This window comes from Emydura macquarii, unplaced genomic scaffold (assembly GCF_026122565.2).
Source record: "Emydura macquarii macquarii isolate MOO-44397 ecotype Brisbane River unplaced genomic scaffold, CSIRO-AGI_Emac_v2 contig_318, whole genome shotgun sequence".
Taxonomy (NCBI): domain Eukaryota; kingdom Metazoa; phylum Chordata; order Testudines; family Chelidae; genus Emydura; species Emydura macquarii.
Window position 1 is genome coordinate 7771536 of NW_027130455.1, and position 24250 is coordinate 7795785.

A 24250-nucleotide genomic window follows, 5' to 3' on the forward strand; every position below is an offset into this window, starting at 1 on the left:
AAATGAGAAGTAGCATATGAGAAACCTGTACATCCATCTGCTGAAGTTTATATTATTTAAATAAAACATATCCATACCATTTATAGGAGCCCTGTGTTTCACAGTAATTGTGTCATATACTGTGGTTGTGACACCTCCTTCTAAAGGAATTTCGTTGTCTGTGTAAAGAAATTAAAGCTTATTTAGTGGTCTGAGAAAACAGTGAATGCATCATTTATTCTACCTGGGTAACTAAATTAAATTCTGATTAGGCCAACAAAGTTTTGTGCAGAGATTGCCGGTAGATCAAAGGCAGTTTTAAGGGGAAAATTTCCCTTTCTTATAAACAGCAGGGATCTCTGTTGCATTAATTCTGCATGCTTTCACTCATATCAACAGAAGTTTCACACCCAGAACAAGAGCAAATTAGAGAACGGATTCACATTGGACTGTGAAGAGGAATTTCAGCTTAACCCTTACAATTACTATGGGCAAAATCCATTATGTATTCCACCATCCCCAACATAGAAGGGGTGCAGCAGCCACTGAAGGTGCTGTAACAGCTGTGGAACATCTGGTCAGGGGAGGCTTTCTTTCCCCAGCCCCTGTGGACATTCACGGAACACAGTATTGTTACTCCAGCTGTGGGCAGGGTTTTCGCAATAAACATATTTCCCCATGCAAGAATGTGCCTTACGAGAAGAGCTTATAAATTGTCTTTTTACCAGAGATGAAATGAAAAGAAAATGTTCTCTGCATGGAAAAGCTTTCCGGCAAAATATGGTCTTGCTTTTGCATCAGCTGTGCACTCACAATCCCCACTGGAACCAATGGGCATTGTTTGCTCGCAGGATTGGGTCCAGTGGCTGTGTCTAATCTTCTTCCTCACCCTCCTCAGGAGTTATTTCAGATCACTTTAAGCTATAGTTTTTTATTTTATTTTTTTTCTAATTTTCCTTTGTATTACAAAAGCCTTTTGAAGAGCAGACAGCTTTTCTTTAGGGCTATTATTTCCAGAGCCGCTCAACACAAGAGATGGTTGGAAAATGTTTGCTCCTCCCCCCCATGGAAAGTTTCACGTTTTGGGGAAGTAACTTGACACTAATTTGTCATACACCAAAATATTTCAATTCTAAAATGCCCCTACAGTGCCTCATGTTCTCATTCTCCTCTATATGCTGGGCTCCCTGGTTGGACTACATCTTCCATGATGCACCTTGGTTTCCTTTCTAGGGGAGGGGGCGGTGCCTCATGGAAGTCACATTGCCATGGTACAACATGGTAGATGAAGTCTGGCAGGGGAATCCGGCTTATAGAGAATGGAAGCATGAAGCATCTGAATTACAACTCCCAAGAATGATTCCAAAAATCAAAGCTGACATACAGAGTAAAATGGCAACTCTTCTCCGTGCAAATAGCCCAGACTGAACTTGATGAACTTGTACCGCACCTTAGGAGAGCTTGATAGGACTGACATTTAGGCTACATTTGCCGGATATGAAGTCAACATTCCGGAACAATGACTATGTGTAATAAGCTGTGACAATGATTTATAAAAATAAACTTTTAATGTGTGTAAAGAGGCACTTTAAAAGAAAATAAACGAGTTTAGAGCAGAAGTGCAATGTTCTGAAGCTGCGCCTGCTCCCATTTCACAAAAAAGAAAGTGCTGTGTACTTATACATGGTCCTTCATCAGAGTTTCAAAAGACTTCAGTTACTGAGGACCAGATTCTGCCAGCTTTACTCACAGAGAGGAGTTATTTACTCTTAAAATCCTCTGCTCTAATTAAAGAGCCACACTCAATTCAGTGTAACATACTCTCTAGCTTTAATGGCTGCAGTAATGTTTAAATTGTCATGGGTCCATTAATTTTTGGTGCCTGTTTCTGGGTGTCCAACTTGAGACACTTGGGCCCAGATCTACAAAAGTATTTAAACTCCTAACTTCCGCTGATTTCAATGGAAGCTGCGTATCTAAATACCTATGTATATCTAGGCTCTTGTGCCTGATTTTAGGTGCTGAGCACCCACATCTCCAATTGACTTCAGTGGAAGCTGAGGGAGCTAATTGGGTTACCACAGAGGTCAGTGTTAGGTTCAGTTTTAGATCTCACTTTTGCATGATACAATAAATCTTGTTCATCTCTAAATTCTATAACTGAATGAGCCATATTCACTAGTTTCTTATCTGGTTTAGGCCAGCAGAAACTTTTGCAATGATCCCCGGTGCCAACACTTGTTGCAGAAAAAAGTTATGGTGACACAAAGCAACTTCAGTTGCACCTACAGGAGATGTAAATGACCAGAACAATCCAAAGAGTGGTTCCCTTCAAGCAACACCTATAAGAGGAGCTCTTGTGGAAGTCCAAGAGGTTTAAAATCTGCAAAAAGCAGCAGTGATAACACTCGCTGTTTGCACTGCGGTGTAGGTCCACTCCCTGGAACCAGACATTGGTGGAGCATAGAAGTTTACAATAATTTACATACCCCTACAGCGGCAGTGCTGACCCTAGCCTGATGTTTATTCCCATCTGTCTTTTATCTGAACAACTGTAATACCAGCACAAGTCATGAAATGGAATTTTCCAAATACTATACCTGATTTCCTGATGGTAAAAGTTGTCTCCATGCCAGCATGAATGTGGTCAGCTACATGACAGTGCAGAAGCCATGTTCCAGGGTTATCCGCTATGAGTTCGACTGTTTGAAATGTCCCAGGGAAAAGGTCGTACACGTCTGCTCTGTGATCATTATCTGTCTGTGGCAGGACAAAACAGCATCATGAAGATTTCCATTACTAAACCTGAGGACAGTGCATTAATGTTCTGACTAAACTGTAAGCTCTTTGGAGCGGGTCCGCCCTCCTTGTTATATGTTTGCACGGGATCTAACCCAGTGAGGCTGGGGCTCTGGCGCAATACAAATCATAGAATCACAGAAGGTGAGGGCTGGAAGGGGCCTCAGAAGGTCATCTAGTCCAACCCTCTGCTCGAAGCAGGGCCAACCCCAACTAAATCAGATTAATACAAATTATTTCAGGTGCTACATTATCAATGTCAATGATGCCTTAAAACACCACACATTGTTATTTGTTTTAAACGAAGCTCTTTAAATGGTTATTTCGACACAAAGATACAAACCATGGGGGTTCAACCGAACCCTAGAATAACAATTCCCACTGACTTCAATTCGTGTAAATCACCATCTATTGTCCTGTAGCACATACATGCCTTAGCTATTGATATTCATTTATATTTCACCATACAAAGTCATATGAACAATGAGCTTTACAAAATTCTAAATCTGCAGTTTTCACGTGCAAAAGTCCCATTGACAACAGTATGTGTGTGTGTGCGCAAAGGCGGTGGGATCAGGCTAGAAGCTAGAAGTTTTTGCAGAAATTTCCCATCAAAACACAAAGATTTTAGTTTGTTTTTACCAACCTTGAAGATGAATGTCTCTGCATGGAAATGGACTGTATGGATGTCAATTTCATTTCCCATTCCTATCAAGTACCAGTTTGTGTTCATACCTTCTTTCATTGTTAGCTCAGGGACATTGTCATAGATCCTCCCATTAATTGCTGAAAGAATTACAAAGTGAGAGCGATTCACATTAGTGGACTAAATGTGTCGAGTAAAGAAATAGAGTGTTAAGGGTGTTGAAGAGAAACACAAGTACCATACCCAGAAGACCTGTTCTTGCTTTCTCCTGGCAGAGACCAAAGACAGGGGTTTTCCATTACCGTGTGTCATTACTTACATCTGTGCAAAGTGGGTGAAAATTGGGGGTAAAATGTTATGAAATCAGATTCCTACCATCACTTGGGTCACTGGCAGTTTTTACACCCACTTTGCACTCACTGGGCCTGATTCACCACAGCATTACTCCGGTTTTGTGCCAATGTAAGTCTCTTGAAATCCAATGGAGTTATACTAGCATAAAACAAGAAACCAAGTGGTGAAATCAGGCTCATTTTGCAATAGTGTAAATGGCTTCACAAGAAACAAGAAGGTGAGAATCAGACCCAGGCCTTTAAATGCTATGGGTTCCTAAAATTCCTAAAAACATCTCAAGGTTATAGACAAAGAGACAATACAGTTTGCATTTCAATTTCAACACAGTGCCAAAAAACAGTTTTTATTCCTTGCAATGCGTTGGACAAGTTTTAACCTGTCTTAATGTAAAGTACTGAGTGAGTGGCCTTTGTGCAAGGGGACCTACGTGAGGAATGTGGGGATGGAATCGCACTCCAACTAGGATGGAATTAATGTGCAGAAACACAAGCATGGCTTTTCTACGGCTTCTACTCCAGCGTCCAGTCTGTTTGGTCCCCCAGCCAGAGTTTTGGCCAGTGGGTTCTTGTCACTTGGCCATCTGTTCCCAAACTTCACGATCATGCTGTTGCAACGTGTGCCAACATGGAGCACATCTCTGCAGTGAAAAGAGGTTGTGGAATGGCCTCTCTACATGCACTGGTAGTTTGGCAGATTTTTCTGCCCTGGGCACTCACACATGGGTGGAGGAGAAGGATTTGGCCCTTAAATAAGAACTACAAAGCAAAATTAATGAGTGACCCAAGACCTGGAATGTACCTGAATGCCCCAGCTATCTGGGTCTTGAACCATTCAGCACATAAACTAAATGTGAACTAACTCTTAAGGAAACTTCTTTCAAGGTCCCCTGATGTCTGCTGGCTGGTTCCAGGTTTGTTGTTGGTGCCCAAAATGCACCCTCATTCTTTCAGAGCCATCCACCCCAATTGAGACCTAGCCTGCTTTGTCTGTGAAGAGTGTACCACAAGATTATACAATTGCAAGCCAATCTGACTGTCTTCCAAAAGACTTATGTTAAAGAAATAATCATTGGTCTCTTGGATAAATTGCTTCTGCCACCAATGAAACCTACATACCATGCTTGGCGTTACCCTCCAGAAAGTCCTCGGTGTAATTAAAGTTATCAGGACACTTATGAAGATACTTTTCAATATTTTCATTCAAATACCAGGACTCATTTTCATCAAAGACCATGAACAGAAGAGCAAATTCACGATCAATATCTCTCCTTAAACCCTTTTCATTTAGTATTCCTTTTCTGCAAATTATTAGTGGCCCAACCAAACCACTGTATGTGTCCTGCAATTAGATTTTAAAAAAGATATTATGTACAGTACATAACATTGCATCATTAAATTGCTTTATAATTTAGACCAAATGACCATTTGAGCTATGGTTAAATTAATAACTGTTGATAGTTCACATCTAAGAAATAAATACAGATACAATATACATCAGTTAGAATTCAAACTTATATTTTTCCCATGGGATAAAGAAATGACTGACAATGACTATACTTCCTGGAATTCAGGCATTATATTTCACAGACAGTCAGGATTTCAACCCCATAGAGCAAAATAATTTTCTACTAAAAACTCAAACTTCCAGTTTATCTCTGTTTTATAAAACCTTTTAAATAATAGATATAAAGGAGGGATATGATAGAAGTCTATAAAATCATGACTGGTGTAGAAAAAGTAAATAAGGAAGTGTTATTTACTCCTCATAACATAAGAAATAGGGGGTCACCAAATTAAATTAATAGTCAGCAGATTTAAAATGAACAAAAGGAAGTATTTCTTCATACAATGCACAGTCAACCTGTGGAACTCCCTGCCAGAGGATGTTGCGAAGGCCAAGACTATAACAGGGTTCACAAAAGAACTAGATCAATTCACAGAGGATAGGTCCATCAATGGCTATTAGCCAGGATGGGCAGAGATGCCAAACCAAACCAATTATTCCAACTCCAGGAGTTGTAGCTGCCACCATCTTGTGATATATAAGTGAAAATCTCCTTAATATGTAGAGTTTCCGTTCCGCACACCCAGAATGGATGATAAAGTTTTCTACTACCGTTTTTTACTATCCAATTTTGTTTTAATTCAATGTGCAAATGGGAGAGCCAAGAAAGAATGCATGGAGATATCTGCATGAGGAGCACACATCAGTGCAAAAGGACCAAAGGTCTGTCTACACTGCAATCAGAGGTCTGACTGCAGGACACCTAGACATACCTGACCTAGCCAACTCCAGTAACAACCGTAGTGAAACTGTGGCAGCACAGGCTGTTCAAGCCCACCTGGCACACGGGGTATGTACTTGAGCAGCTAGCCTGTGCTGCTATGGCTTCACTGCTATTGTTATTTGGGCTGGCTAGGTTAAATTTAGCTTGGGGATGTCTACACATGCTGCAGTCATACTTCTGATTGCCGTGTAGACACACCCTAAGAGATAGAATTTCACAAGAACATTGGGAGTTACTGAGTCCAGTGCACGTTTCAAAATGTGTCCACTTTATCTAGATGCCTAAATGGAAGCTGAGCTCTTCTGAAAATCTGGCTCCTGCCATGCAACGGACTTTTGGTCAAGGTGAAAGTAAAATGGGGATCATCTGCGCTGGGAATCCAAAGACACTGCCACCTGATTCGTAATCAGTATACCAGCAGCTCTTCTTCCTCTTAGCTTCACAAAGTCTGTGTCCTGTCTGTTGCAGCATTAAGTTGACTAAAAAGTCGAACGTGGTAACACTTTCTGCCCTTTAGGTTTTCATGCAGTAAAGCAAAGTCTCACCTCCACCCGAACTGCCCTGAAGTTTTCCTTGAAAAGAAAACATTAGGGATCAAATACAGTCCTGGTGTGACTCCTCTGATTTCAATGGACTATACGAGGGGACGAATTTGGCCTTACTCATGCATCATCAGCTGTCATCTTCAAAAGCATGAATTTTATCCAGTCCTGTAAACACTTCCTTATGCCAATAATCCTCACACAAGTAGTGAGCAAAGTTTGCAGGATCCAGTCCCATTTTAGGAAGTACATAAAATAACATAACCTCTAGTTACTATTTCTCAGTTACCTTGACAAAATTCCATGTTGAATAATAAACCCAACTGATGCAGTTTGGATCAGAGATACCTGGACCTGACCTTTCTGGGACATTCCATCTGTATGTATTTATTTCCCCTAAAACAGGAGAGAGAAAACAGTTTTACCAACAACAGTTGGATGTTATACATTTTTAAAATATAATTTAGATCTGACAGTCTCTTAATCAGAAAAGTAAAGAACCAAATGCAAATCATATGTATTTAGGTGAAGCTGTGTTATAATGGGATGAGGCTCATGAAAATGAACTCTGATAAGATGCTGAAAATGTTTCTGTTTTTATTAGAGGTCAGAGACAAACTGAAAGATTCTTATGATTACGTAGCATGTAATGGTCAAGAACTGTATCTGAGATTAATGTCTCCAGTTGTGCATTGATCCCTGATTTTACAAAACAAAAGAATTTGACTGGAGAAACTGTCTGTTTTGGCCATATTAAATTCTCTATATTTTAAAAATAATATAGCAGATTAATTCTTTGTCTCCTGTATTACCACTTTTATTAATATTATTTATTATTTCTGTTTTCATAGCACCTAGGAGTCCCAGTCCTGGACCAGGACTCCACTATGCTAGGTGCTGTACAAATACAGAATTAAAAGACAGTGAAAGAAAGACCATGAAAGAAAATTCTGTGGGGAAAATTCAGATTGATCAAAATGTTTAGTTTAGTTTCAATTTCAAGCTTTATTATTATATTATAATATATAATACAACATTTAAAAAACTGAAATAAAAAGTTGTTTCAAATCGAAAAATTGAAACATTTCACACTGAAAATGTTGAAACAGGATGTTTAAATGTAATTGGAACTTCTTTTCCCCCCAGTTTTTTTCTGAAACAAAATTTTGGCATAATCAACATAATTTTGCAAAGTGTTTCAATTTTGATTAAATTGAATTTTCCAATGGAAAATGGTTCTCTGTAAGCTTTTTTGACCAACTCTAAATGAAGGTGCCATTTGTAATGTCGATGCACAAAGAAGCAGAGTTAGCATTATTGGAAACCTTAACTCTGAATTTCTTTATTTTTTTAAAGTTATTCAAATCTCAGCCTTCGGCCAATATAGCACAGGTGTAAGATCTTTACTGTTTTACTCTTTACTGATTTGGGCCTACTTCTGCCTATTCAGAGTTTGGCCTACAAGACTACATCACTGTTTCCATGTATAACACAGAATGCCAATTGTAACACCTTCTGTCAGGTAAATATCTCAGACATGTTTGGGCAGTATTACAGGGTCTGATCTTGCAGCCTTTACCCAGGCAAACTCCTGGTGGCTATGGGCCTAATCCAAAACTCATTGAAGTCAATGGGAAATCTTTCTATTGACGTCACTGGGTTTTGGATTAGGCTGTGATTGGATTCCTGTTTAAGTAAATAGGAAGACTCCTATTGATTTCAGTGAGCATTAGATCAGGTCCTTATTGATTTGAATGTGTGTTTGCCTGAGGATGGGATCAAGAAGTCTCTTCTACTTGAGCCTGATGTCTACTGTTTTTATTCGGTAAAATTTTCAGTTCTGTGTGCCTAAAGTAAAGTTGCTAAATCTATATTTAGGCACCTCATTTTAAAGTTTTAGCCATTAGTAGTATTAATGATTGTTTCTGAGTGTCCAGAGGTGTGCTAAGCACTTCACAGAAACAAGTGAAGACATAGTCCCTGCCCTAACAAGCTTACACAACCTAGAACCAACTTAATAATAAGAAACTATATAGACATATAGATAGATAAATGTAGAATTTACTGTGCTCAAAAAGACGTATAGGTGTCAGGAAGCTTGGAAAAAGGAATGTCATTTGATTTTTTAAATGACTTCTTCATATAAGATTTAAGGAGCTTTTCTATTGCTCAAGAATAAATGATCATACTTCTTACCTGGCATAGTGATTAGCGTTCCAGGTCTTCCTCCACTGCCCACTTCTTCTATGCCATGTGCAATTATTGAATAGGGTCTGCTAGCTTTATTTTTAAATATAACCAGTATGGAGTCACCAACCTCTGCACGGATTAAGGGCCCTGAATTAAAACAACAAGCTCTGATGACTAATGTTGCTCTTTTAAAATAAAGAAAACCAGAGTTTATCCAGAAGTCAGCTCAAAAACAGATATTTCATATTTTTACAAGCTGTACAATTTGCTAGAGTTTAACTTAGAAGTTTACTTTTGTGCAATGTCACTGATGCTCATAATGAAAATAAAGAGAAATCAATATAAGTCCACGTGCCAAATGCCCGTGAGACCAAACCTGTAAAGAGGAGTGCTAACACCCCCTTCATGGATAGTTAAGGATGAACAATCATTACACAGTCTTACCAAAATATGGATAGAATGGTCTCTTAGAGAAACAATATTCTCCCCCAGAGCCCTCCAGAAATGCTCAGATTCCATCAGCCTCCAAGGACAGGCCATCAAAACAGATGCCTGACCCCAGCTAATGAGGGGTGTCTCAAATATGGCCGGTCAAAAGTTCAGTCAAATTTTTTTTAAGGAAACAAATGAAAATTTTAATGGAAAAGTTTTCAGAAACTGAAAAAAAATGATTATTTCTCACATTTTAATTTCTAAAACTTTTCTCGGTTTTCAGTTTTTCATTGGGGAAGATAAGGAAAGTTTCAAAGAACATTTTAAAAAAATTAATTGTTTTCATTACTTTCAAAAATTCATAAGCAAATCATTTTATGATCAGCTCTAGCCCTTCCCTGGCAAATTCAAATTCACAAATTCACATTCCATGACACAGGTAAAATTTCCAATTCTCCAACCTCTAATCCCAACCCAAATGCTTTGAGATGCTGTGTGGATTAGGAGGACCATTTATAATATTATTTAACATCAATATTGCAAAATTACAATAATTCATATGGGACTGGCCATGTCAGGTATCATTAGAAAGGTTAGAATTTGCTAAGTATGATGATATAGCTTATGTGTATGTGTCGTATATGTATGGTAAATTATGGACATGTTTGATATACCTGTATTTCAACTTGTGCTGTGTTTCTGGGTGACAACCCAGACAGGATCACAGCAGCAATAAACTGCTTAATGGGCCATTAAGAGAACTCAAAGGTAAAATGAACCCAGGGGTTACACCCTATAAGTCACCAGGACTTGCCCAGGTGACCCTACACTCCATCTTGTTTCTTTGAATTTCCATAAGCTGCATGGCAAAGGGACATAAAAGGCAGCTGCACCACAACCATGTTGTCTTCATTCCTGCTTCCTACCTCTGGATCAACTCATCTGCAACTGAAGCTGTGAAACGAAGGACTGAGACCCATCCAACTACTGGATGTATACCAGAGGGACTATACAAGCCTGCAAACTCCACAGTTCTACTGAAAATCTGATATATTTCACACCTCTCCACTTGTTTGGTTCTTTCCTTTTATAATAAACCTTTAGTTTTAGTTACTAAAGGATTGGCTGGCAGTGTGGTATTTTGGGTAGGATCCAAACCTATATTGGTCTGGTACTGTGGCTGCTCCTTTGGGGATCAGGAGAACCTTTTTGGTAGAGAGCATAGAGTTTTAATAACTTATCTCTTTACTGGACCTAGTGGCTGATTGGGAGCCTGAGACTGAAATGCAGTAAAGGGGGCTGTGTATTTCTTGGTTTCAGCATCTTGATAACCAGTGTAAGGGATCAGAAGCACTGTTTGTGACTGGTTGCCACCAGTTTGGGAGAATCTGCTCTCCTTTTTTCAGCATGCCCTGACCTCGGCATTTTTCGGTGGACTACTCTAGGCACGGATGGGTCACGCACCTAACATCCAGCCCACCTGTCTGTCCACAAGAACATAGCAAAAAACCCACTGTGCACACTGTGCATACCAAGTTAAGATGGGTTTCTTTGAAATGCCTGTGTTTCTCCATTCTAGCTGGATGTACTTGTTACCAGGGACAGGTCCTGGGAGCTTTATTAAATTTAGCATCCAAAAAACAAACACACATAACTTGCACATGCCCAAATTGTGGCTGAGTTCTTTCAGAGCGAAGGTGTAGTTCAATTGCTATATTTGTGGGGGGCAAGGCACGGCACGCACATACATGTGCAGGCTAAAGACAGCAACCTTGGTTCATGGGCTCTCTCTCTCTGCCTAGAGAGGTACCTGGGGAGGGGAAGGTCTGGCTTAATGGGGAATCCCCAGCTGCTGTTGGTGGCTGTTCCGGCACCGGCTGCTGAAGGGATGCTGCTGCTCTGGTGCTGCTGTGACCGAGGGAATGCCACATGCTGGGATCCTGCTTCTCCCTGCCCATTCCTGTATCCCCTTCTCTTCCCCCTCCCCCATCCCCTTCCTCTCCCCACTGTCCTAATCTTCCCCCATCCCATCTCCTTCTCTTTCCCCAATACCCACCCCTCTTACCCTGCCCTTCACAGGCACTCACTGTTGTATAAGAAGAGGCGGGCAGGAGGCAGCATCCAGCTGCCAAGGCAGGGACTCAGAACACAGGAAAACAGCTGCTCCAGCCCGCCATCTCCTCTGTTCCTCGTGAGCCGAAACATGCCGGGGGTGCGGAGAAGGGGAGGTGCCAGAGCCGTCCTCCCCCACCCCCACAGGCTGAGCAGAGCAAGCCCTGCAGGGCAGCTTGGCTCTTGCAGAAATCAGTGGAGAGGCATGGCACATGACCCCATGTGACACCTCCACACACCTCGTCTCTGTTTGGGGTGGCAATACTCCCCCTGCACCCACCCATACTACGCCCATGTTTCGGAGCACACCATTCTCTGCTGCTGCAATGTACTCTGCTCCTCAGAGCTTTTCTCTTTGACCTGTTCAGCAGATCTTCAATCTTTAGAGGGATGGGGCATAGGTAAATCTAAACTTGGCACTTTTATACTTCTAACCAATTTCCTCCTGTTTGGAAATACCCACTGATTAAAATCTGAAGTGATCTTGTGTGCAACACACTGAAAATCTGTGACAGATCCTAGTGTTAATTGTTTCCTTCCACATTAACAAAACTGACACAGTCCTGTTTGGTTTTGGAAAGAGATGCTCTCTTACTTTCGGTATTTTTTGTGTGTTATAAGAACTACTTGCCGAGGATTGCTAAGTGTTCCTCCTGTGCCGATCTCACTTTGTGCTCTGTAAATTCTCCATTTGTGTACTCTCTGTAAAGCACCTTCTTGTACTTTGAACCAATCCGATCTTCACCACTGCTTACAAAAACTTTCCCGTAACTGCAAATTAAAAAGCCAAAAGTTAAAAGTGCAAAACATCTAAATAGCTAAAGAGCTAATGAAAGATTTGCTTTATTAGTGGTATTATTACTTGCAGGGGAACACCTCTTCAGCATTTAGTTTAAGGCTTTTACTTCTTACGCGTGACAGATCTGGGAATACCTTCCTATTCATCACTGTGGCCATCTAAGACTTAACAGCATCAGTAAGGTGACAACTCAGAACCTTTTACTGCAATAGATTGAGCTAAAAGAACTGCCTTTACCTAAACAATGAGCTGTCCTGATTCCATCCAGGAGAAGGCAGTGATACACACTAGCCACTGGTGCTTGCTGTATGTTACACATTCCTGGCTCTGAGCATAATGTCAGTATACACAGGATTCTCCTTTTGGGGATGCCATTGATCCAGCCCTCCTATTCCAGGTTTACACAATCACACTGCTTCTCCCCCCTCCAACTTGGACCAATTATTAGAAAAAAGATAGATTGGCCAGTAAAGGGCACTCAAACAAACAAACAAACAAACAAACAAACAAACAAACAAACAAACAAACAAACAAACAAACAAACAAACAAACAGGAGATTGTCTGCACTCTCTTCTGAAAGCATTGGCATTTCCTTGCAGTGTCACCTCTAAGATCCACTCTGGAAGGAAAGTCTAGGTTGGCTCACAGTATACTTTTGCATAATGAAAGCAGAAAATGTGCCAAATTTTGTTCTTTGTTTTCCTTGTTCATTGTTAGGAGAAAGTGACTCTTTCTGGGATTTTTCATCGCTGTTACATGACATACTGGCAACGGTTTTCAATAAATTTCTCTGTTGGCTCCTTGGTACTCCTCACTTTTTTTTTTTACTGGGTAGTTTGCCAGACTGGCACATATTTCTGAAGTGGTTTATCTTTTTAAATTTGCCAGCTGCAAATTCTCTTTTATGTTCTTTGGAGGCTTGGAAGTAAATGGGCATTGCACGAAGATGCATCAGAAGGCACTATATGACCCCACACATCCCTTGTACTGCATCTCCTGCACACATTTTTAATTCCTTGCAGAGTCCAAGTTTCCCTACAGCAGCATAGTTCAGGAGAACAGTTAAAACGTGGTTTGGTTGTGGCTCTACTGGAAGCCCAAACTGTGTTTTAACCATGCAGGAGGCTACTGTGGCTGATTTTGCAGGAGACAGAACCTGAACTACTCCATCTTCAATAAGGTCTTGTTCCTAGGAGTGGCTGAGTGACTCTGGCTTAACTGGGAGTTGAAAGTGCTCAGCTCAAAGGATTTGATCCAAAGCCTCCTGATGTCAATGGGAGTCCTTCCGTTAACTATAATGGTCAATGTATGGCCCTACATGAGCCAGTAAAATCATCAGATTTGCCTGAATTCTCATACTTTGTAGTTCTAGCCCTGCAGCAGACTAACTTATCTGTCCAAGAGTATAAAGAACGGGGTAAAGAAAAATACTTATTGCTAGCAAAACTAGATTTAAAAAAATATTTTTTAAAAAGTTTGTGGAAAAGGTCATTATTTTTCTTATCTCTAAATATAAAATGAAAAGGAGAGGCAAGGTGGGTGGACTAATAAAAGGTATTACCGGACCCACCCCATCTCTCTCATATCCTGGGACCAACACGACAACAATACTGTGAACATAAAAGAAAAGGAGGCAGGTAACTCACTTGGGTTTGAAAAGCTGGTTTACTTGTACTGTACCTGATTTCTATTTAGGTGATAAAGTAAAATTACTTTTTATACAAGTAAACACCATTCTGACCTTGACTGAGGGTGATTCTTAATGTCATCTCTGATCCTGCATACACTGAGGGTATGCAATTGTATCATGTGAGCAATCCCACTGAATTCAGAGGTGGTGCTTACATAAGTAAAGTTACTCATGTGTTTAAGCATTTGCTGGATAGGATCTTTAAACACCTCCTCACCAAGGTAAATTATTTATTCAGATCATCAAAGTGCCAGGAAGCACTTGCCTGTAAAATTAGCATTTCTGACGGAGGCCCAGAAATTGCCCCCAAAACAGACATAAAGGGTCACCATCCACTTAATAATCACCCTCTGACTTGCTATTACAAGAACTATAACACTCAAATTACTAACAGAAATAAATGAAAGAATGATCTTTTCTAAATTTTCAATTTGTTGACTTGAGTTGGTTTCACTGTTTCTTCCCCCATACCGTCAGTCAGTTTAGCGATTTCCCCCTGTTTGGGTGGGTCTTTCACACAACAACAGGAGAGAGAAAAAACATTTGAACAAATAGGAATATATGACTGTAAAAAAAATACAACCCAAATTTGGCATAGGGCTCCAGGGGCCAGGGTAATTATATGCCTATGTGATCTTGGGCAAGTCTCTTAGGCTTCCATTCAGCAAAATGTGTGTGCTTCAATCCCATTGATTTATCCTGGAGTTGTTGGATTTCTTTGTTCAGGCCCCTGTTCCCTGCATCCTGTCTGTTTGGATATATACAGAATGGAGCATATAACTGTGTCACCTTGGGCCAGACTTTCAAAGAGCCTGGCACCTGACAGCATCCTTAAGGCATAAATGAAGGGACCACACTTTCCAAAGTGATCAGCATGTACTGCTAATGGGAGCAGCTGGGTGCTGAGCACTTCTGAAAATGTATGTGCCAAAAGGGGAGCAGAGCTCTTTTGAAAATCTGGCCCTTTGTGCCTAAATGTGATACCAGTGCTGTGGGCTTAATACTCCACTGCATTGTATCACATTACTCCGGTGAAGCGCCATATGGGCGCGGAGATCAGCCTGCACATTGCCAGTTGCAGGATCGGAGCCTTAGACTGTGAGTTCTTCAGAGCAGGGACTATCTCATGTGTTTGCTCAGTTCATAGCACCGTGGAGCTTCAGTCTTCGTTGGGGCCTCAAGCCACTACTCAGCCACTATAATAAATAATAATAATGTGAAGATACTTTTACATTAAAAAAAAATTGATTCATAGATTTTAAGGTCAGAAGGGACCATTATGATCATCTAGTCCAGGGGGCACAAAATACAGCCCACGGGTTGGATCCGGCCCATCTGACTTTTCTGTCCAGCCTACCATGCAGGAGCATTACGCTGGAGTGTCAGGCAGCTTTTGGACAGTGGCTACCAGAACCTCCGGCTTCCGGTCATGTGACCGGAAGCCGGAAATGGCCCAGGCCCGTGAGACTTACCAGAATTCGTGGAGTGGCCCCTCTGCAAAAATTATTGCCCACCCCTGATCTAGTCTGACCTCCCACATAACACAGGTCTTAGAACATCACCCAGTAACTCCAGCATCAAGCCCATAAGTGCTGGTTGAGATAAAGCCTCTCTTTTAAACAGCAATCCAACGAGAATGACTAGAGTTCAAGTTGGTGCTGTTCCTGTCACGGGGTGAAACAATCCCCTGAATTCACTCCTTTGATACCCCAGCCCCACATTTTGGGAAAGTTCAGATAAGGATCTGAACGTTGTGTCCCATCCCCATAATGCACTACAGTCTTAACTCAAAGTGAGGATATCACAGTTAGCCACCAGATGCCACTTTTGCACCCTCTAGTCCAGTGTTTCTCAACCTGGGGGTTGTGACAGTTTTAGAGGGGTCGCAAGTGCAGAGCTGGTATTGGGGGTGGCAAGAAAGGCAATTGCCTGGAGCCACAGGGGCGCCATGAAACTAAGTTACATGCCTCAGCCCCGTGGGGGTGGGACTCAGGCTTCAGGGGTACAGTAGTTTGGAAAGGTTAAGAACCACTGCTCTAGTCTGTGTTTATAGCCCAACAACAGCAAGGGCTCCGGAAGCAGGGGAAGAGGGGCATGGAGAAAAGAAATCCAAGGCCAAAACATGTCCAAGGAATCTAAAAGCTCAGGAGCACCAGCACACAAGGGAATGTCAGCCAGAGAACTGAGCTGTAATTCAGTATCTAAAAATAGAGGGTAAAATGCTCAAAGGTGCCTGTGTGAGCTAGGAGACTGAGTCCCCTTTCCAAAAGTAACGTAGGCCCCTCACTCCTGTGGGAGCTGGGCACCTCACTACCTTGGCGGGTCTGGGCCTTAAAAGCTCACACCCCACTGACTTTCAATGAGACGGAGGTTCCTAAGTCACTTAAGCACTTTTGAAGCTTTTACCCAGAAACCACTTGACTTAGCAAGAAATAAACATTTTTATTAGAATTTCTTTGCAGAAAATACGTGTTTCAGCAAGCATCTAATGCATTCCAAAAAGTACTAGCTAGCTTTTGTGAAACCCAAAACACAAATTTACAAACCATTTACAAACCATGATACATCGGAGCTTGTGTCAGTCACACACCCATGAATACAGTTTGCTGTTAATTTGACTTCAGTACCTTTCATCTTTGCCAGTCAGAGCCCAGCTCTTATTAGGTGCATAATCCCATTCCACTTCCTCCGCCGCAACGTAATATGTTCTCATGGTTCCATAGGGCTGCCCAGGGCGGGCTGTACTGTGACAGCTATTCACTTCATACATCTGTTTCATTCCACCCACAAAGTGATCAAACGTTCTGCAAACCACCTGAAAAATGCCTGCAAGGGAATGCACTTGGAATTTACATAAAGGATAAAATGACAGGATTAAAGATAAAACCCATTTCCTTAGTAACCTCTCCCCAAAGCAAACCTAGATCTGATACTGCTCTGACAGCCATTTAGCCAGACACATGTTCTCACACGGAGCCCCACTGAGACCAGCAGGGATCCTCACAGGTACAGATGTACGTCTATGTGGTTTTCATTCATTCATTGGTAGATACCTACTCAGTGAAATGGATATACACTATTACCTCTTTTTACCATTTACAAACTACGGCCTTGTAAGTCTTGTCAGGATCAACTGAATTCAATGGGAGTATTCACTCACTGACCCGGGTATGAAATGACCAAAATGTGATCTCAGACATAAATGTATCCATAAGAAAGCAAGTAACTTTGTTACCTCCCTAAGAATTGACATAATCTTCTCTAGAAATCTCTAAACATCATCCTACATTTTTTCTCTTTATTTAAACCAGGATTCACCCTCTTAGTTGAGGGAGTTCTGATTCACGGTCAACTGTCAATAAGATGGTTGGCTTTTAGAAATGAGATAGCCAGCAAACTCTCATTGCCCTTAAGTACCATCCAGTTAGCTGCCTTATCTATGAGCACAACACTTCCAAGAGCAGAATTTCAAGGCAGCTCTCTCTGGAGTAACATCGTTTTTCTGATACTGCAAGTGCCATTTCTTTTTCTGCAGACGCTCTTTCAAAGAACATAAAGGGGACACAAACTAGGGCATCCGACTCACTGTGTTAGGTGGGAGTGGGTAGCAAATCCAACCACAGGCTGCTGAACGCCACTTTGTGGAGAGATAATGGACCCTTACTTAAAAGGTTCTGCTCCATTTTCGTTGGCTGTCAGCTGCTGATGATATTGGCTTGTGTTTTAGGCACCTGCTCAGTGTCAGAGCTTTAATGTTAATAACTGATCAACAGCGCAGCTGTGGAGTTGCTAATCAAGTTAGGAACAAGAACATAACACCTTTTATCCACGAGTCTGGAAGGCTTTGAAAACATCAATACTTGTATTAATAGACACATTGCACTATTAAGGTACAGCCCAGGATAGTGGCTAGGGCAGAGCAGTCTTGCCCCAGGGAACATTCTGGAAGGTGTTGTGCTACAGTGACTCCCAGAGCTCCTAAAAGCCCAGCTACTGTGCCATTTCTTAGTGCTTGTCTACACTACAGGTTGTCTCAGTCCAACTTATGTCGCTCAGGGGTGTGAACAAGCCACCCCCTCAGTGATGCAAGTTACACCGACCTAAGTGCCTGTGTGGACAGCGCTATGTCGACGGGAGAGCTTCTCCCACCGACATAGATACTGCTTCTCGTGGAGGTGGTTTCATTATGCCAACGGAAAAGCTCTCTCCCATCAGCATACAACAGCTTCACCAGACGTACCACAGCGGCGCAGCTGCATCGGTGCAGCACTTCCAGTGTAGACTAGCCCTTACAGTGTAAACTCTTCAGGGAAGGGACAACTCTTACTAGGTGTTTGTACAGTATCTGTGTTGGCCAAAATCTTGTTTTTGAAATATATGTAAGAACAGAGCCACAAACACCCCCCCTTCCTACCAAAAGGCACATCAGTCTGAATCAAAAGCTAAAACCTCAAACTGACTCTTACTGCTCTACCCTTTTAAATGTTAATTCAAGTCTGTCTGCACTTTGTATAATTTTAAGATTGTTTGTAAATGTCTGTACTATGTCCACTGGCCAGTTTATCTGTTAATTTTACCTGCTTCCAATATATTTGTAAAAATCCTATTCTAAGTACAAAAGCCACACTGCAATGTAATGTGTCTATCTAATTGTGAAAGACACTGTCAAAAATGAAATAAGGTTTGCTCTAAAAATAATATGTAAGTTTTTCAGCTAGGAGTTGGCCCTGAGTGATTGAAGTGTGAATGGCCGAGCAATTGAGTTGGGTGTAGACAAAAAGAGTGATTGAACAATTGGTCTGAGTAAGGGATATCGAAACAGACATGAAGAAAACACCAGCCTCACCTAAAACGCTTGAGGGAAGAAGAAAGAAGCGAAGATGATCAAATGGCCGAAGAGGAGCCCACCCTGATAACTTTGGAGCCAGCCCATTTCAAAGGACAAAATCTGATCAGGCTTGCAACAATATGGGTGATTGAGGATCACACCAAGAATGCAGTTGCAGCATGACAATGCAAAACCCATAGACTGACATGGGATCCTTTCCCTATAAAATGGGACAAGAAGATGAAGGCTGGAGGTTCGGGTCTACAACATCACATCAGCCAGGAGTACCGATGCGCATCGGCAGAACCTTGCTCCTCATCCTCATGCTCTAGTCACCTGGCCAGTGACTATCATGAGCACCAAGAAGCTGGTAACTATGACATCTGGAAGATCCCTATGTATGTTTGTCTGTCTCTATCTGTGTGTGCCTGTGAGTGTGTATGAATGTGAATGAAAGCATCAATTGAAACATGTGTCTCTGTAATTTGTAGTATTGATATAATGTTAATACTGTTTTCCTAGTGTTTACATTATTATTAATGCTATTTCACTAAATAGAGCACAATATTAATGTTATTACAGTATTGATACTTTTCTTTTCTTTAATACTATCTACAGAAGTTTCTGTGTTCACAATAAATGCGGCTTGTTGCCTTATCCCCTAATAAGATCCTGTAATATTTGTTATTTGGGTAACATCTGGCATAATGGGCCCTGATCTGACTGGGAGTCACTGTAATATGCAGGAGCCAGTTGTGCCACCCAAGTATTCCCCAGCATGAATAAGGGATGAATGCTTGGCCCTATAAGAAATAGGATGGTGCAACATTTGACCAACCCCACTGACAGATGTGAAGAGAATTAAGTGAAACCATAACTCCTTCCTGTCCCTCCTAGAGAGGTTCCCGCCTAGAGAGGCCTCGCTCTGAGCAGCTCTTGTTCTCAGGGTTTACAAGGACCGTGGTGGCTTCCCCATGAATGTGCAAAAGATGGGTAAGGCTTCTTGTATCTTCCTCCTTGTGTACCCAAGCAAAGGCTGACCACCATCTGGCTCTGAATAGCTACATCTTGCAATACCCCTGTGAGGTAGGTAAGTGTTTTCAGATCCATTTGTAGCTGGAGAAGCTGGGGCACAGAGGAGTTAAGTGATGTATTCAAGACCCACTGAATGGTTCAGTGTTCGAGCCAGAGGTAGAACTCATGCTTCCGAGCTCTGAGTATCTTGCTCGACATCAGTGGTCCCTAAACTTTTCCTCTTGCACCCCTGCTTACCAGTAACAGAATGTGTCCGCACCCCCTATGCTGGGAGTGGAGTTCCGACTGTGCCGGGGTCTGTGGCGGAGGCCAGAAGCAGAGCGAAGCTGTGGTCGGGAGTGGGAGCTGAAAGCTCGGAGCCAAGAGTGGGGGCCAGAGGTCGGTGGCTGAGCCAGGGCTGGGAGCAGGGCCACGGCTGGGGGTTGGGGCCAGAACAGAGCTGGAGGCAGAGTGGGAGTGGGTGGCGCTCCCTCCCTGCATCGACATAGGGGCTGGCCTGGGCCCCGGTGCACCCTCCTAGGAGGACCCACCCCACAGTTTGGGGACCACTGCTCCCCATACTATATTCCAATCCCACCCTAGTGCTTATAAAGCAAAGTTTATGGAGAAGTAGGAACATCCTTAAATTAAGATGAATCACAGATGTTAGAGACTGAAAGCATTCATTGGTCATTCGCTCCATTCTCTTGTTAGCGCATGAGAAAGTCAGATTACTGTTTGTTCAGATGCCCAAATTCTGGCCTGATTTATATTTTGTAATTCCATTGTAGATGATGGCATTGCATAGGATGCGTGCTGGAACACAAATTTCTTTCCAGTACATATTTACACTCATCACCCAAAAGGCTAAATCCTGCTCTCTAATAAACACACATTTCCTATTGATGTCACATCGGCTATGTCTACACTATACTTTGTCTACACGTAGTTGTGATGGCAGAGCAGTTAAGGCAGTGGAGTTGAAATGTGGTGGGGTTTTCCTGCTCAGCTTTCAATCTGCTCACAGCAAACGCTGTGTTTTAGTTAAGCACTGGAATAAATTGCCTACGGAGGTTGTGGAATCTCCCTCATTGGAAATTTTTACGAGCAGGTTACGTAAACACCTGTCAGGGATGCTCTAGATAATACTTAGTCCTCCCTTGAGTGCAGGGGACTGAACTAGAAGACCTCTCGAGATCCCTTCCAGTCCTACGATTATATGATTCTATGAACTAGGGATGTGATTCCCTTGCTTATATACACATACTCGTGTGAGCTCTCATCATCACAGAGTAGCTGCAGTAGCACAGGAAGTGGCAGAGGAGGCACAAGTGAGCCATGAAGAGTACAGACCCTGCTGAAACTGGTGAGTATGAGAGCTAGAAGAAGTGTGTTTACATGAGCAGGGGAATCACACCCCTAGGTCACAATAAAGGTGTTTGTTAAGTGCTCTGGCCAAATTCTGCTCTCAGTTACACTTGTTACAAATCTGTAACAACTCCACTGATTTAAATGGAGTTACACCAGCATAAAGGAAAACAACATTGGACCCTAACGTTTGTAAAGCCTCTCTCAGGGCAGGATTTGTCCCATATTAATTTTGAAAACATATCACTGGTGGTTAATGGAGAAATGGGAACATCTTTTATACCCATTCTCTTGATGAAACTGAGCCCAGTACAGAGACACAAGGCTATGCCTCACTTCAGTCCCACTTTAGCCCTCACTATAGAACTTAAATGGTGCTGGCCTGGTTTATGGGGGTAAAATTTACCTTTAATAAAAATGCTGTATTGAGGCTTATGGAACATTTTATGTTGATCCTGTATCATCCCTCTGTCTGCCTGTCAGTCTGTCTCATGCCCATCAATGTGGGGGTACTGTCTTTTGTTCGTGGTGTACATACTTAGGCCTTGTCTACACTCGCACTTATGCCAGCAAAAAATTTGTTGCTCAGGGGTATGAAAAGACACCCCCCTGAGTGACATACGTTTGCTGGCATAAACGCTTGTGTAGCCATGTTATGTCAATGGGAGAGAGCTCTTCCGCTGACATAATAAAACCACCTAAATGAGTGGCAGTAGCTATGTCAGTGGGAGAGCGTCTCCTGTCGACACAGCGCTGTCCACACAAGTGCTTATGCCGGCAAAACTTATGTCGCTCAGGGGTGCTTTTTCATACCCTTGAGTGACAAAGGTTTTGCCGGCATAAGTGCTTATGTAGACAAGGCCTTACTTGAATTCTAGTATCTTAGCAATAAAGTACTTTGGCCTGAATTAAGGCTCCTACATTCACACACACTTTCTGGCCCCTTCGTATTGCCAGAGCAATGTAAATGGACCTTAATGTAAGCGATAATCAAGCCCTTTGATTCCTCTGAACAGAGCAATACTGAGATAAACTCAGAAACATACCCAGGCTGTCTGGCTGCATGAGCGCTGTCCCCGATGAGTGAGGAAACAAGGCCAGAGTATCCCTTGTCGTCCCTCTCAAACGGATGGTGTTTCCTTGGAAATGAACTCCATGCATGTCTGTGAAGGTGCCTAGGCCAATCATATGCCAAGAAACTTTGTCATCCTTGCACATCACCAATCCAGGCAGATTACCGAATAAATAGCCATTTACAGCTGAAGGAGGAGAAGACAATCCAGTTAGTAAGATGTGTCAAAATTCTGCAAATATTCTGCTGGTGTATCTAACCAGGGAACTCTGATTGAGTATGTCACACTAATGAATTGGGAGGGGCCTTCTGGGAAGCACAGCACAGGTGGGATCTATCAACATCGAGTATGGAAGATTAATTGCCTTAATGCTGTTCCTATGAACTCCTGTCTGGGTATCTAAGCAACTGTCAGATTACATTCTCCATCTGTGAAATGGAATCTCTTAATAATTCTTTACACTGTGATAGCAATTTTTATCCAAGCATTTCAAAGTGCTTTCCTACCATTAATTAAGCCCTATAAATTAGGCAAGTGCTGATTCACTGATGGTTAAAGCAAAGGAATGGGAGTAAGGAGACCTAGGTTATAGTCTCAGAGGTGACTCAGCCTTCCTATGTGACCTTGACCAAGTCACTTAACCTTACTTTGCCTCAATTTCCTCTTGTATATAATGAGGATAATAATCCCTCCTTATTTCCCAGAGGTGTTGTGGGGCTAACCTCAGTAAGGTATGTAAAGCACTCTGCAATATGTGGATGAAAGGTGCTATGTCAATATAAAGAATTATTAAGAGATAATTAAGAGATAAGACACTTTAAGAATTAAATATAATCAGCTCAACAAAACCATGTCTGAGTTTATAGGAAATGAATTAAGACTGGCATAAATAATCTAAAGACCCTGATGCTGATACTTCATAATATTTCCTTTATAGTTAATTGATGTAACATGAGCAATTGACTGCATAGGTGTAATAGATTATTTTCATTCTACAGATAGGGAAACTGAGGTACAGAGAATTTTAGGCCCATCAGGATAGTGCCTAAGACCCAGATTCTGATCCCCTTACATATGCTGAGATGCAGAATCAGATGGTCTCATTTACTGCAATGGCAGTAAAGTACTATTCAGTGTGAGTTAGGGGATAAGAATCGGGCCCTAAATCAGGAGAGCCAGTCCCCTGCTCCAAATCTCAGAGCACATTCCCTCACAAAGAAAAGCATTGTAACAGCAGCAACAAATGATGACAAAATTTGGTAAGTCTTACACATTCACTATTCACCTTCTTAAATATCTCTGGAATGTCCATACCGTGCATTTTGTTGGATTCCTGGAAATCCTCATCTTCTTTATTTACTTTTGAGGGGTCCCCAGTAAACACCTCAATATTTTTGTCAAGATACCAGCTGATATTTTCATCAAAGATTGTGAAGAGCAGATAAAATTCCTTGTCTATTCCTTTCTACAGTCAGGGAGGAAGCAAATGCATTAAAACTAAAATGTGCCTGCAAAACTACACATGTAAAGACTTTTTTTTCACATAGCTTTCTTTTCTCCTGAATCTGGTGATAGCCAAATAAACATTCTGCTTCAGTGGTTCTCGACCTTCTCCACACCAGCATCCCATGTCACACCAGGACCTCTTCCATTTAGCCATAAAGAAAGGTATGTTGTTCATGACTCCCTGAGACCTGTTCATGACCCCCAGATTGAGGACCCATGTGCTACTTTAGTTTGTATAGCTTCTTATACTGCACTCATCATCATGCTATCTGAATTACATATTAATTGATACATGTAGATCCACAGAGATAGGTACAAACCAAAACTCTGATCTGAACACTCGGGAACTATGATGATGTTCAGATGTGGAACTGGATCCAAACTTTGCATCTGGCCCCAATATCAATGTTCAGTCCAGATCCAACTATGGGGAAGTTCAGAACCAGATCAGAACTTCATAGCTTGGGTCCAGTTCTAATCTGTATGACAACGATAAGAATAAACAAATGTCATGCTTCAGGGGAAAAACAAACATACAACCATAGTAGACTTGACTTAACGGGCAAGGCCAATTTCTTCTTCCTGACCTCCACTGATGGGCCTCCACCCTGAAGAATGAAATTTGTTCAC

The 24250-nt window shown here is 41.8% G+C and overlaps 1 protein-coding gene across 1 annotated transcript in view; it reads right to left on the bottom strand.

The window, feature by feature from the left end:
* HEPHL1 (hephaestin like 1) overlaps window positions 1-24250 on the bottom strand; it is a 62562-nt gene that overhangs the window by 3576 nt on the left and 34736 nt on the right. The window contains exons 10-19 of the mRNA XM_067568183.1: window positions 23429-23579; window positions 22088-22300; window positions 16459-16657; window positions 11973-12112; window positions 8804-8944; window positions 6897-7003; window positions 4894-5116; window positions 3425-3564; window positions 2580-2739; window positions 78-158 (exon numbers count right to left, since the gene is read on the bottom strand). Coding sequence (XP_067424284.1) covers window positions 78-158; window positions 2580-2739; window positions 3425-3564; window positions 4894-5116; window positions 6897-7003; window positions 8804-8944; window positions 11973-12112; window positions 16459-16657; window positions 22088-22300; window positions 23429-23579 — 1555 coding nt within the window. The remainder of the gene's footprint in view (window positions 1-77; window positions 159-2579; window positions 2740-3424; window positions 3565-4893; window positions 5117-6896; window positions 7004-8803; window positions 8945-11972; window positions 12113-16458; window positions 16658-22087; window positions 22301-23428; window positions 23580-24250) is intronic.